The sequence below is a fragment of the Echinops telfairi genome, unplaced genomic scaffold (assembly GCF_000313985.2).
Source record: "Echinops telfairi isolate 266 unplaced genomic scaffold, ASM31398v2 ScPeMD7_7424;HRSCAF=8462, whole genome shotgun sequence".
NCBI lineage: Eukaryota > Metazoa > Chordata > Mammalia > Afrosoricida > Tenrecidae > Echinops > Echinops telfairi.
In genome coordinates, this window is record NW_022111324.1 from 51,677,824 (window position 1) to 51,692,875 (window position 15,052).

General features: G+C 44.8%; 2 protein-coding genes across 8 annotated transcripts in view; one reads left to right on the forward strand and one right to left on the reverse strand.

Annotated features, from left to right (window-relative positions):
- Window positions 1–810: 810 nt before the first annotated feature.
- On the reverse strand, window positions 811–12,260 carry FAM72A (family with sequence similarity 72 member A). The gene is made up of 4 exons (XM_030887799.2): window positions 12,005–12,260; window positions 10,280–10,357; window positions 6,434–6,558; window positions 811–1,613 (listed from the first exon to the last, which is right to left on the reverse strand). The coding sequence occupies exons 1-4, from the start codon at window positions 12,154–12,156 to the stop codon at window positions 1,519–1,521; spliced, it is 450 nt and encodes a 149-aa protein (XP_030743659.1). The 5' UTR covers window positions 12,157–12,260; the 3' UTR covers window positions 811–1,518.
- Window positions 12,261–13,680: 1,420 nt separating this feature from the next.
- Window positions 13,681–15,052, forward strand: part of SRGAP2 (SLIT-ROBO Rho GTPase activating protein 2) — a 277,777-nt gene continuing 276,405 nt past the window's right edge. For all 7 annotated transcript variants that reach the window (XM_030887788.2, XM_004699842.3, XM_045298319.1 and 4 more), the window contains exon 1: window positions 13,681–13,766. The gene's annotated coding sequence lies outside the window, so the exon portion shown is untranslated. The remainder of the gene's footprint in view (window positions 13,767–15,052) is intronic.

Here is a 15,052-nt window from a genome sequence, read left to right on the forward strand (position 1 = left end):
GATAGGTCTATTGTCTGGAATGAGTGAGTTCAATGTATATGGCACTTAGAATGCTGTCTGGCATATGGTAAACCAAAAAACTCACTGTCATGGAGTCGATGCTGACTCACAGCAACCCTATAGGACAGGGGAAAACTGCCCCTGTGGGTTCTGAGATTCCTGCTCTTTAAGGGAGTAGAGAGCCCTCTGTTTCTCCACTGGAGCAGCTGGTGGTTTTGAACTGCTGGCCTTGCTGTTAGCAGCCCAACTCATGACCACTACGCCACCAGCGCTCCTCTTGGCACTTCATAAATACACAGCAATGATAACTCTTATGTCTACATTTTACTAGCTTTCCATTATTAAGTAAGGAAAATGGGCACAATAAAAATTACAGGAAGACAGATACCTTTTAGACCAAACTTTATTAATAAAACATAACTCGGTCTGCTTTGGTATCATTATTGACAAAATGCCTATAGTTGCCATATTAGCTAAGGAGATGTATTAATTTTAGCTGTACCAATAACCAGAACCCAACATCATCCTAGTTTTACAATTCCTGTGAGCTTCTGAATGCAACTTCAAAACAAAACAAAATCACAAAACTCTAACATACAACAGAGCAAGCAAACCATTTAATTCTTTTTCTATTTCAGGGACGAGACTGGGGCTACTCATCTAGAATGTTATTAACAGAGAAGGTCCATGGGAACAGGACAATTTAAAGACAGAGGTTCCAATTTTGGGAATGATGAGGGCAACAAATGTATAGGTGTGCTTTACACAATTGATCTATGTATTGTGATGAATTGTATGAGCCCCAAGAAAACGATTAAATAAAATTAAAAAAAAATAAAGACAGAGGTTTCATAACACAATGTCTGTAACGGTTTTAGAAGGCTGTAAATAAATAATCTGGATACACAGTACATATTGCTAATTTCTGACCTAAGATTGTGCAGGAGGATTAAGAGGCTCCCTTGGTGCATTTGAAAGTTTTGATACAGTCTATTTGCTGATTCACCAAGTTTTGTTCCATATATAAGGACTCACCAATATAACATGACAACAGTATCCATGGGAACCTAACAGCCCGAGTTTAAAAAAAATCCCTTATTAATATTCAGTTCAGCTTGATCTACAGGGCTTGCTATATGTGTGAATACTAGTGCTTCCTTATACAGGAATATAAAATGAACAGGAAGTCTCTGATATCAAGTTGTAAAGGAAAACGCTCTCAGATTAGGAGGTAGCCAGTTGACATATAAAATAGTCTTCGATCTGAATTTCAGAACACACTTCAACGATGGACAAGGAGGGGAAGAAAAAAACAGATGTAGAAGAAGACAACAATTACATTGGCTCAAATGAACAGAGGTAATAATTTGGAGACAGCAAATAAATAAATCAACCAATGTCCCAGTTTTCTTTTAAAAAACATCACTGGTAAATCCTTATGAACAATTCTAAAGCTCATCCATCAAGATGTGTTTTAAAGAAGGAGAACTTTGACCACCACGTGCTTCATAAGTCCCTTCATCTAATGCACTCTTCTTCCGACAGATCTAGCACATCTCCATCCGCAGTCTCTTCTATCTCCGGCAAGTTGCCCCAAAGCAGGACATTGACACCTACAAATTACAAATAAATTAACCATAAAATGATTTAATGCTGGCTACAGTTGCAACGCAGAACATGAGTACAAAATTGTTATTAACACTCTTAGACTAAGCCATAGTTGTTAGCAACTAAGAAAAGCCTTTAAGAACTTATCACAACTACATTTATCTAATTATATCTAAGTTCATCGAGGACATTAAAACTCCTTTAAATTATTTGAAGCAAAGAGTTAAATTCTAAAATCTTAGAACCTCAAATGATTGGTCTATTTATTATCTCCTACTTTGTGGTATAATCTCTGTAGTGATACTTTTCTAGTATGTTTTCATGATCTTTAAGACTGGAGCGCTTGTAGATCAAGTGCTTCTGGAGGAGGGTACAGGGCATGAACTGGAGTAAGTCTTCTCATTTCCTCAATAAACATGGAAGCAATCAAGTACCTTTTTAAAAAAATTGAAACAACCACGGTTGGGGGGGGGGGGAGGGAAAAAAGAGGATCTGATACCAAGGACTCAAATAGAAAATAAATATTTAGAAAATGATGATGGCAACATATGTACAAATATGCTTGATACCATTGATGTACAGAAGGCTATAAGAGCTTTACAAGCCCCCAATAAAATGATAAAAAACAACAAGCAAGAGTTTATTTGAAATGGAGGCTGAGGGGGGCAGGTAGGGAGTAGGCTAAGAGCTAGAATAAAGGAAAATAGAGTTGTAAGCTTCAGGATTCTGTCGTGGCCCTCCCTCATTGCCATGGGGTCGATGTTAGCTCACAGCGACTCTACAGGACAGGGGAGAACCTTTGCTGTGGGTTTCAGACACTATAATTCTTTATGGGGGTAGAAAGCCCCATCTTTCTCCCGCGAGTGGTTTGGAACTGCTGACCTTTCAGTTAGCAGCCCAGTGCGTAATCACGCCTCTAGGTCTCCTATATTGTAGCATATAGCATATATATTATTCGATATAATAAACGAATAGCAATCTACGCTCCTATTGAGGAAGGACATTTCTATTTCATAATGAAGAGCCCACCAGAGATAAATAGTACCAAACCAACATATAGTAGAGGATTAGGAGATGGCTTATGGCAGGCACATGTGAGGACAATGCTACACCTTGAAAGCACTAAACTGAAAGTGACCCCATTAGTAACTGACCTCTAGGAAAGCCAGGGACATTCGGTAAGGACAGCTGTCCAGTTGTCAGTGTGGGCCCGGGGAGGGATGGCTCAGCGACAATGGCTCCCCTCCACACACACTGAGCTAACAACAACATGTGGGATGGAGAAGTCAGGGTCTAGAGATTGGTTTGAATCCAGTTTCTACCATTACTAGCATGAGGACAAGTCAAACGCCTCACAATGAAGGTTCCGATTCATACACACGCGTTGGAACGTGTCTGTGTGATCCGTGGATGGTGGCAGACAGGCTCTCGGTAGCACACTTGCCTTGGTCTCAGCAGGGTGCCTTCAGAACAAAAGTGAACCCAAACTCTAAGGGATTCTGCTAGACTAGTGAAGTGCAAGGCAGAGAGGTCAGCTCAGAAGGCTACAGTGACCACTTTCTGGGACCCCCAGGGGTCATCTGGATAGATTTTCTCCAAGGACACAGGATGAGTACGGGGAAACTGCACTGGTGAGACAAAGGCCAGGACAGTTACACGAGGAGGAATTTTCCCCCATCAGAGTACTCATTCGTCTAGCGCTGTTGTACAAGAATGCTATTGGGACACCTTGCCTCATCTGCCCTACTGCCCGCATCTTGCCTTTCCGTCTCTTTTCTGTTCCCTGAACTCAAAGCACCGTGACAGGGAGTGTGAAGGGAGCCGCGTGGGTGTGGTGCAAATGGGTCCGAGCGGGAACAAAGACCTCGGTGCAGGGGCTGTTGAGAAACAACAGCGTCCATTGCCGTATCTACGCTTACCAGAGGTTTGGTGACTTGCAGCAATACTTCTTTTTCCCCCCGACTTGCCTTTGTGTATTATGGACGTTTTCACTGCAAACATGTGCCATCACAGGTCGTCTATACACAGATTGATAGTTTGTATATTTACATGTTTTTTTCTACAAAATGATATTTTTCAGACTGGGTGTATCATTTCCAATTTGCTTTTATCACTCAGTATTTGGGTTTTGAGGTTTGCCTGTGCGCATTCCTTTTCTCTCGGTGAAGTTTTCCTCAGTGAGTGGATAAAAACAGTGGGCCAAGATAACCATCCCTTATCCTTTCCTCTAACTGCCCAGTCTGAACAGATGCCCAGGGAGACACGTGCCAAGATGTGTTCAGACAGTGGAATCCACTCCCTGTGCCTTTCTGCTGAGAGGATGCTGGGATTTTAGCAGGCAGAGTTAGCAGCTAGCTGATGTTACTGAGGACACAGAGTTTTATTATATCATTTTCCATAAAGTTTTATGTATTTAGATGGGTTCAGACCTAAAAAAACCCCCACTTTTAGCTAAGTCCTGTCCTGTCCCTCACCCTCACCCCCCCACCCCCTTGCTTGTTGTGCTTCTGGTAATAAGATACTGAAGAGCTGACAGACTAAAAGCAAACCAAAGCAGACCCCACTCTCTGCCATCGAGGTGATGCCAACTCACAGGCACCCTGTGGGCAGGGTAGAACTGTCCCCGTGGGTTTCCGAGACGGGAACTGCTCCTGTCCTCCTCCTGAGGAGGAGCTGGCAGGTTCACACTGCTGGCCTGGCAGTTAGCAGCACAATGTATAAGCAGGACAGGAGAATAAGAAATAATTAAGCCAAAATATAGGAAAATGGGAACCCCGGAAGGCAAAGGTGGAGTCGAAGCCACTTTGCCCTTGAAGGCACTAGAGTGGAAATTTCCCACACATCACCTCAGAGAGGACTTCTGGAAAGCAAGTCTAAAAGTGGAGGCTAGCCTAGAATACAAAGCTCACGGGCCCTTTGCAGCCTAAACATGCTAGTTTTAGACAACTTGTGTCTGCATCCCTTTGATGCTGTGGAGTCAGGTGTCGTGAGGGCAGTCCCAACGCTATCAGAAACTCTCCTTTATCTCGAAAAGCTACAGTCTTGCTTTACCCCACAATATCAGGGTTACAAAGGAGACGTTTGATATTCTGGGAGCCGATATCCAGAGCCATGATGCCGCTCAGCACAATCGGTTTAAAGGACAAAAAATAAACGACAAGGAAAAAACAAGCGACAAGATTGGATCTGACAGAAGCAGCACCTTCCTTTCGGTGTTCTGAGGGGAGGAAGAAAGCCTTGCGGTCCATCTGTTTCTCATGGATTAGCATCAGTGTGAATGGAAGGATGCTGGGCTTTTATCTCTGAAAAATTGACCAGTATTAAAAGTAAATAAAAATGGAAAAATCCCCACTCTGTGTTTTGAATGCCATACAGCAGGAAAAACAGCCTCAAAGCAGAAACTTCCCTTCATGTGTCCTCTGAGCAAAGCAAATGTGAAACTAAATTAGTAGTAGCAGCGTTCCAGTATGCGCTAGCTTGAAACGGCCTTCTTCCTGGTGGTGTCCTGGCTTCACGTTGGGCTGCAGTCCCCACGGTCGGCGGCTGGAAACCACAGCAGTTCTGCGGGAGAGGACTGGGCTTCCCACTCCTGTCGACAGGCACGGTCGCAGAAATGCACAGGGTCAGTTTGAGTCAGCACTGACTCCCTGGCAGGGAGTTTGTTTGCTGTTTTTTAAACATAGTAGTCTTAAATTAAGACCCCAAATGAGGGGGTGAGAGCCACAGTTGAATCCCAGGTGATAAGAAAAAAATAAAAAATCAGAGACTATAAACACCTAAGCATAGTTGGAAGGGTTTAAAGACCCTGACAACTTAGCGCACAATTCTTAGGGTCTGTGAAGGCAAATCATGCTTTAAAAAAAGGGAATATACTTTAAGTTCCAGAGACAACCAAAACATGCACCCAGGAGTCTGAGAGCATTTGTGCCTTTGATAGTCAAGTTCTTTAAAGTCAACTTGGTCTGTTGTGTAAACAAGTAAACATCACTGTTGCTGGGAGGTGCTGACTCATAGCAGCCTTAAACCGAACAGAACCATACACCACCGGGTCCTGTGTCATCCTCCCACACATCCTGATGTGGGAGCCCATTGGTGCAGCCACTGTGTCAACCCATCTTGTCGCCGGTCTTCCTCTTTGTCATCATCCCTCTACTTTCTCAAGCAGGACGGGTCTTTCCTGATAGCATGTTCAGAGGATATGTCCAAAATTCTAAATATAGACAGTGAGAAACGGTGTCCTATGATGGGGCTCCAAGCAACACAAGACACATTATGTAAATATCTTTTAAGGATTAGCAGTGTCCTTTCTTAAGAATAAATAATTAGTGTTAACATATGGTTGTTAAATGTTTCCCTTGGCTATAACTCTATAATAAATGATGAGCACAGGTGCTAAAATGCCGGCAACATCACACAATGCAGAAACTAGATAGTTCTCCTCCTCTGTTGCCACCTCTCACCCCTGCCCCTCTCACTGTCACACACCACACACACACACACACACACACACACACAAATTAAATTCTCTGGAGTGAGAATCTCTTTTAACATAGCAGTTTAAAACAATTAAGACAACTATGTAAAACAGACCAAGAATTCCAGCCAAGTTTGAGCTCTTAAGTATAGTGATAAACCCAGATATGACAATTCTTTTTGGCTAATTGTCTTAAAAAGAGAATATACGTGTAGGTGAGTAGGGGGCGAGAGGGTGTCATTGAAGTTTTACTTTAATTGATCCGCCTGCCAGAAAGAGAGTGCCCTGCAACTTCCCCCAGGTATACTGCAGAGAAATGCTAGAGGAAAGTCTACACCCACCGTTCCTTACCTGTGGGGTCTAGTCTGTGCACACCAAGCACTGCCTGACTGTGAAACATCCAGAAGTGTCCGTTGTTACAGGAGAGAAGGCAGGAACTACATGGAACAATCACGTGATAACCTACAATGTTCCCACTTCAAAAAGAAAGTAAATGCTATTAGATGCCATACAATACTTAGCCATATAAACATTTTTATGTGCTAATGTAATTAGATCATCCATATAATTTAGAACTTATTCTCTCCTAACGAGTTCTATAGCTGGGGTCTTTGGGATAGGAACTACTCTGTTAAAATTAACGGTTTCAGTTTTACCATCAAATGGGGGGAGATAGCCTTTCTGTGAAAAAAAAAATACTGCCACCTTCGTTTACGCAGTTTCCCTTCAGAAGCTAGGTTCTGGATGCCATTAGGGTGTGATTTGTTCTGGAAAGCACCCAACATGGATTTGGTGTGCGGACAAAATGTATTAACTAAGCCTATAGACTTATAGTTACCTATAGACTTATAGGTAAAAGATTTTTGCTGTCCAGGCCACTGGCAAGTTGAGTTCCTATAATCGTCTAGGTCCATGTCAGCACCTAAAAAATGTTCCAGCAGATGGACGAGTAGGAAGACAGCACGAGTCCCTGCAAACGGAACACAGGCTGGAGGCTCTAATTTTAGTTTCAGTGTTTTTGCAGAAATTCAGACAGCAAGCAAATTCACGGCCTTCAGAGAAAGTTGCAAAAGTGTTTAGGTCTTCAGTATGAGCCAGTGGATTATAAGTTCTTCACTCTTTCATAGCTTCTTCTACTATCTGGTCCCATATTAAACAGCACGAACATCCAGGGGACATTTTAATTCGTGCTTTCTTCTTCTTTTTGTTTTAATAGCAACATAAATGGCTTATACCTTGAGTTGCAAAAATTCTTGTTATAGCTTGGTCCCACCCTGTAAGCTGTGGGAGTCAGTCATTTTTGCGAAGCCCTAAACAATACAATGAAAGGTACCGGCCCACCTGAAATATGTTCTATAAGCCTAACCCGTTTGAAGGACAAATGAAAAGAAAAGTTGTTCTTGGATTGGGACTAACCATTATTTGTAAAGAACTATATTGCAAGCCTGAATCATATGGCTTTCATGACAAGCTACTTTCATTTCGTCTTTCACTTACTCATTCGCCCAAATCATGTTTATTGAGCATCTACTACGTGCCAGGCACTGTTCTCGGCGTTAGGAAAACAACAACTACAAGAAACCCAAGCCAAGTGCTGTCAGCAGCACGGCCCTGTTGGCCAGCACAGAACTGCCCCAGGGGCTTTCCAAGGCCGTCCAGCTTCATGGAAATAGACTGTATCATCTTTCTGCCATGAAACAGCTGGTGGGTTCCAGAACTCAATCAGGTTGATCGTGCACTCAAGCATTGCACCACCAGTCTCCTTTGTGAGGGTAGAACAGTGGACAAAACCAAACTCTAGCTCTCAGGGAGCTAACATTCCAGTGTGTGACACATTAGCACATTTGGCTCCCTTTAATGGCTTCCCTTTGGCCCAAACCAAAAAACAAATACCCTACTAAGGTCTTGGTCTGCACTGCCTAAATCTGGCCACTGGTCAAACGTGGCTGCAAGAGCATTTGAAACGCTGGGTAGTTTAAACTGAGATGAACGAGTAGTGTAAGTGTAAAACATGCACCAGATCGCAAAGACCAAGAACAACACGAAGAATGTAAAAGATCCCATTAACAATATTCCTGTTAGTTACACGTTGAAATAATATTTGGGGCTATACAGGTATCCCCTACTCCTTGAAATGTAGTTTCCTGTCACTTCACTTTCCCGAAAGATTTAAACCAGCGGCTGTGTTCCCGCTAACCGCCGAGAAATCTGAGCAATATTGCTGTTACGGAAAAAGGAGAGAAGCAAAACTAGCTTCCCCGTTTGTTTTGCAGCCAGCTGGTCAAGCCAGGGCGCACCGCGGGAGGGGAGGAGGCGTGGCCAAGCGCCTTTCACAGGAACAGCTCAGCATCAACCTGCCCTTAGCTTTGAACCTTGTCTGTGGGCAGGGCATGTTCGGGTCACTTTAGGTTTCGTGTGCTACTTGGTGTGATTTCGTAGGCTGGATTTGGGGTCCGGAAATGCTCCAGACAACTCCCATATAAATCAATGGCACCTGAATCCTCGCTTTTCGTCATTTTGGCTAATGAGTGCTTTCATAGGGTTGTTCTTTTGGATAACGGGGGAAACCTGTTTGGGGCTAAATAAAATACAGGTGGTTAAATTTTATTTTTTTAGTTTTCTTTTTAAAAAATGTGGCAAGTAGAGAAACTAGATTAGTAGTTTCTTGGGGTTATGGCAGGGGTGGTTGGCGGGAAATGGGTAGCTAATGAGTACAAGAAGAAAATATTCTAAAATTGTGATGATGAATGTTTTAAAAATTGAACTATATATGAATTATGTGTCAACAAAACTGTTAGGATGCTTTTAAAATGTGACTACTAGACAATTTTACATTACATTTACTGCGCCTGTATAGGCAATGCTCTTCAAGATTACCTGAGGCTCTCTTAACTTCTCTGGCCTGTTCAGACGACTGCCTGCCTGCAGGCTTACAGTGTCTCAGACACATTGGCCCTGTCTTTTGAACCCTTGGGTTCTTTGCATTTGCTTAGAATAAGGAACCCTGTTGGCATAGTGGGTTACACTTTTGGGCTGCTACCCACAAGACCAGCAGTTCAAATCCACCAGCTGCTCTGTGGGAGAAACACGAGGCTTTCTATTTTTGTAAAGAGTCACCATCTTAGAAATCCAAAGGGGCAGTTCTACTTTCCCTAAAGGGCTGCTGTGAGTGGACTTGGACTTGACTCGACGGCCCTGAGTTTGGAGTCATCAGTGTTCGCAGAATATTCTGTGTCTACCTTTTCCCATCCTCGGGCTCTCAACTCCACCCACTGTTTCTGCTTCACGAGACTGCCCTGCCTAACCTTCATTATTTCCTGTAATTTATTATTATTTCCTGCAGAGCACTTCCCTTCAAATTAAATATCTAATTTATTGAAATATCTTATTGATCGATTGGCTTCTCACTAGAGTACATGAGTGAAGGCTAGGGGCTTTGTCATTTACTGCTTTGTTTCCAGCTTCTATAATAGTGACTAGCATGTGGTAGGTGGTTGATATAAATGTATCATGAATGAATATGATGAAATTAGATATTTTTTAGCACCTAAGAAGTGTTTGCTAATTTAAATTTAAATGTCTAGCATTATAATTGTAATCTAAATGCTATTTAAGTGAAAACATTTAAACTTTTTGTCTTTTAAAAATGGGAATAATACACTCAGTTGATCTACCTCTCAAAGTATGATACCAAAATAAAGATAACACTAGTTGGCATCTATATTGGAATTTACAATTTATCAAGCCTTTTAACATTCATGATTCATATGATCTTCAGAACAACTCGTGAGAATGCAAGAAATCAGGAAACAGGGGCTTAGGAGTTGAGAGGTTTAAGCCATCTTAAGAATAATTTCATTTATTTATTTTTTTTAAAGAGAAGATATACAGGATAAAAGTAGGGCCAGGATTCAAACCTGATCTTCAGGCATGTAAATAGAGTCTAAACTATTCTGCCTTGCTCCAAAAACTAAAGCAGGTATTTGTGCATCCACTTTGAAAAACTGTAAAATCACATATAAATGCCAAGCATCAAAAGACTCTTTCTTTATAGCTTTAAGTAACAAATGGTTTTTTAATGGTTCATTGTATGGGTTATAACCAGTACTCGCTACAGCCCACTGAACCCTTCTCTATGCCTTGTCGTCTACATCCATCTTCTAAACCCAGGCTATCTGAAATACCGCCACACATTACCATTTTAAACACGCGATGTCCTTCAGTTTACATTTGCAGATTTCAGTGAAGTAGCATCTTCCAATGAAGTCCACTGCACTGGAGAGGAAAAAGTGGAGATATAACAAATATACTTTTGTGATTTAGCACCAAATTTTATATCTCCAAAGCTGAAAGAGATTCTAAAGTAGGATGATAGCATATTTTATGAGTCAATTAATATTTCCAAGCTTACCATAAACATATGACAAGCCTCCCATTTAAAAAATTTTGTGTTCATTAATTCACACTTCTTAGCACATCAATCCATCACCATAATAACCCCTACAAAGGAGAAGAGCCAATACAAAAGGCCTGATTCTGCTCTATTCTGGACTCTGGCTCTGACCTATAGAAATTTACCCAAGTCTTTCTTATGACTGCCTTTTTACCAAAATGATTACACAGATGAAGGGGTTAATATTTTAAATTTGTATGTGTGTGTGTGCTTGTGCTACTAAAAAGAAAAATCACTAGACAGCAAGTCATAGAACCTTGGCAACAGTAAGTTCTATGATTGATTGCCTAGTGCCCTTTTCTAAAAATAAACACACGCAGACTTAAAGTATCAGCCCAGGCACTTTTGCAATAAATAAGAGTCTTTGGCTCTGGCATTAGATACAATTATATGTAAACTAATTCAGAAAAGAGTTTAAGAGAGGGAGAGTTTAGAGTTTTACCAGGCTATATTTTTTGAATGTTTAAACTTCAATCATTATAATGAAATTTGTTTTAAGGCATATGGCTATTAGCCTGCATCCTCTGGTTCTGTGCCCAAAGTTTGGAGCACAGGCATATATTGGCTAATTTAATGGCAAAGTTTCAATTTTGAAAGTCACGTAGAACAAGTGTATGTTAACTATGGAAAGAAAAAAATACCATTCGAGAAAGAGCTTTTGAAAACAGTTAATTTTTCCAAACAAGAAGCACATTCTTAAGGCCTCTACTTACCTACTCCCCCCACCAAATAAACAACAAACAGAAAATATACTGCCACCAAAATATATTTCAATTAATAGCATCAAGACCTAGGGAGGTAGCTCAAAATAAGTAGTTTTTTTTAAAAATTAAATAAAGGTTATACAAACAAATGGCTTAATAACCAAAATAGGCTTTAAGGAAGACAAGGATTATTTGGGGGCTACATCTCTATTTCATCTCATTAAAATCATAGTTAAGTCTTTATCAGAAAGGGAGAAAGATATTTGAGGAAAGAATATTGAGTGTGATGGACAATGGATCCGACTCAGCGTGCCAACAGCAAACAATGGTAGGAAACTAGGAATGTTTCTTAGTGCAAAATATACAGGTCAAAAGGAAAAAATGCGCTCTCCTCGGCTATGGTACTGAAAATCTTGCCTGAATTTAGCTAGAGACCAGGAGGTCATGTCCTTGGTCTAGTGAATTAAGATGGTGGGGGTGGTTGGGGAGGGGAGAGGGAGGGGCACAGCGCCAGGGATCCAATTTAAGAGATGCACGGTCACATGACTATAATTGAACTAGAACCATTACATCAGGATTGACCACTTTGGCTAAACCACAGACTTTGTCCAGACAGTCAGCCCACTTAGTTATACTCCAAGGGGCTCATCAGACGGTAGGGAGTGGCTGACACACCAAAATGATAACCTCCTTGTTGACTCTCAGAGGTCCAAGCCATGCACTTTCCCCCACGTAGTAGTTAAAGGCTACTGTTGCAAGACTTACTTGGTAGGAGGGATGTCTGTAGAAAACAGGTCTATTTCGGTATCAGCCAGCAAAACCGCTTTCATTCCCCTAGAGCTGAGCACCTGTTTACAGAATTTGCAACACAGGATGGACACACACCGATCCTTGAAACTACAACTGCTGGTTGACATGGCGTCCTGGGCAGGATGAGATGTGGGGATTGTGAAAGGGGAATTACCAGCAAGCCCCTTTCTAGATTAATTCACTCAAGCCAAAAAAATCAAGTTGTTAGGCCTCGAGGCTTTTTTTTTTTAGGCCCCGATGTTGGGAAGGAAATAAGTTCTTTTCTTTTTTTTTTTGCTTCTACCTATGAGAAGTTAAAAAAACATTGAGTAGGAACCGGAAGCAGCAGCCAATCTGGCTTTCCTTTTGAAGTCTCAGGGAAGAGAATTCGAATCAGGTAAAAGTTGCCAAGGTAGTTTTACTATGAAGGATCTTCTCTCCTCCAGCTCCCGTCCCCTTCAGCAACCTTCCCAAGTAGTCTCTTTTAATTCACAGCGCTGCCTCAGACAGTGTCCCCTGTCCAGGCATGACGCCCACTCTGGGATCGCGGGTTTAGCGTCCCTACCCACTTCTCTTCTTTCGGGATTCAGAGATCTTTTCACCTCTGTCCACCGGACGACCCCCGAGTCTCAGTTCTTTTTCCGTCTTTCGCTGGGGCGATCCTCCTCCGCAGCCCCGACCCCAGCCCCCGCCGCGTGCAAACGTCCTCACAGTTCCCTGGCGCCCTCCCTCGTGGACCCCCGTCGTCTCCTCAGATGTCTCCGGAGCGGATGCTCGAGAGCGCCGAGGTGGCAGTGGAACGGGGCAGGGGTCGCTTCAGGACTCAGTCCAGGCTGAAGTCTGTCACTGAACACGCCGGATTTTGCTCCCGCTTCCGCTTTCTCGGCGTTTTGGACCCACTGTCAGTTTGAATTACCAACGCCGCGCACGGATTGGGAAAACTAGAATTCGCCCAGGGCCCGCATTGGAAGATTCTGGGAGGGGGCGGGCCCTTCCCCGACGAGATCTTATTGGTGTAGAAACTGTACGCCCCGCCCCAGTAACGGTGCCGAGATAAACTCCACTTTTTGGTTGGCCAAACCTGTCCCCTCCTCCAATCTCATTGGTCCACTCTGGGAGGGTTAGGCAAATCCCTACTCCCTCCCCGGTGAAAGTGGCAAGGCACGCCCTTCGCCATCTTACTGGAAGACATTCTACATTCCCTTCCAGTCTCTACTCTCCATTGGCTAAAATTCTCCGCAACGCTCCTCCTCCCTACCCCGATCCTATTGGTCGTGGCTTCTCTCAAGAGTTTGTGCTTGGGTCTTGGTTCCATCTTAACCCCACCCATCAATTCTATTTTTGCTGGTGGTGGTGTGTGCAGTCCAATTGATTCCGACTCAGGGCGACCCTATTTCACTTTGGGTTCGTACAACCCTGGGAGGAGCATAGCCTGTGACCCCGCCTCGATCATGCTAGTCACACCTCCAAGTTTCGCTAGCCCCGCCTCCTCACTACAGGCCTCTCGGGATCCGCCACTCTAATTGGCTACAGGCCCCATCGGTCGATAGGAAGCAGGCGGTGATTGGTAAGGGGGTGGGTTCAGCTTCCCGGCGGGGTCCTGCGGAGTTGGCGGAGGCTCCTCTGGGGACTAGGGGACCGAACTGCGTAGAAGCGGGTAGCGGGGAAGCGAGGGGAGGAGAGCTCTGAGGGGGAAGCGGAGCCGGCGGGGGCCTGGAACCCGTCGCATCAGAGCCAGGTAAAGGCTCCTTCCCTCTGTCCTTTCTTCTCCTCGGCCGCGGGGCTGAAGCGCTCATTGAACATACCCGGGTTGGGGCGGGAAGAAGAAGTAGCGGAAGCTGCCTGCTGCATCACTTTGGGGGTCCCAACCGGAATCCCGCAGGCCCCCTCCCCTCCGGACCCTCTCCAAAATTTCCGGTACAGCCCATAATCTTTCTCAGGACTGCCTGTCTCTAGCCCTTTTCTGCACGGCCTGGGACTGTGCCCTGGCTCACCTACCGCAGCGCAGCCCGCACCCTGCTCCTCCCCAATTCCTTTGGACACCGACAGGCTCAGTCCACCTTCGGGAACCGTCGTTGGCATCACCCGTAACCATCAGCTTTCCCCTTTCCCGGTCTCTAAGCCGTGGCGGACGGTGCGAGCCACACACAGCCTAGGACCCAGGGGCAGGGAAGGGTTTTCCCACACTGCTTCCGGGATTCTTCCCATCGCAGTCCCGGGGCCCCTCTCTGAATAGTCCGCTTCACCCACTGCCATCACCAAGACCATTCTAGGTCCCCAAGCTCGCCAACATCCTTGAGCTTCACGTGACGTCGCGGTCCACGGTAGCCTTGCCCCCCACCCCCGGTAACCCTCCCTTTGCCTTTTCCCGCCTTCAAAGCGTGTGCAGATGCTTCAGTTATTCCTGGGCTCCCGTCCAACCTCAAGACCCCACCTCGCACCCCCCTTCTTCCCGTTTCCTGCCCGCTTGAACTACGCCGCCTCTCTTCTTCGCTGCGGCCCTTCCTCCACCGCGGGAAGAGGCTCAAGCGGGTGGCTCACTTCCCGCGGCTGGAGGAAGGCGTAAGCCTCTTCCTCTCGGAGGAGAAGGAACGGGGCCAGGGGAAGGCAGGGTCGCCGCTGCCGCACGCGGGTGAGCGAGACGCCCTGGCTCTGCGCTGCTGCCTCCCAGGCCTTCGCTGCGGCGAGATCTCCTGGGGAACCTCTTGGGGTCAGGAATCGGGACTGTGGCCCTCACCACCCAACCCCGCTGGCACCCCCCAGCCTAGAATTGGGTGCGGTATCTAGGATGTCAGGGCTTGGGTGGCAAAAAATATTTAGGGAGTGGCATTTAGATTCACTCTCTTCCCTGGCTGGAGCAGAAGACGGCTGCCTTCCGCACCGCCACCCCTCCCCCCAACCCCCCCTAGGTTTTCCCGGCTCCGACCCCCGCCTTTAACCCGTTTCCTGCTTCGGCCGAGCACATTGTTTTCCTGGATGTATCCCGTGCCGAGCAGGCTTTTTCCTGCAGATCTCTCCCTCGTA

Coding starts and splice junctions, on each gene's coding strand:
- FAM72A (XM_030887799.2), bottom strand. CDS start 12,156: ATGTCAACCAGCAGTTGTAGTTTCAAGGATCGGTGTGTGTCCATCCTG. Junction 10,358..12,004: donor ACAGACATCCCTCCTACCAA/GTAAGTCTTGCA, acceptor TTTCCTCTCCAG/TGCAGTGGACTTCATTGGAA. Junction 1,614..6,433: donor GCACAGACTAGACCCCACAG/GTAAGGAACGGT, acceptor TGTAATTTGTAG/GTGTCAATGTCCTGCTTTGG.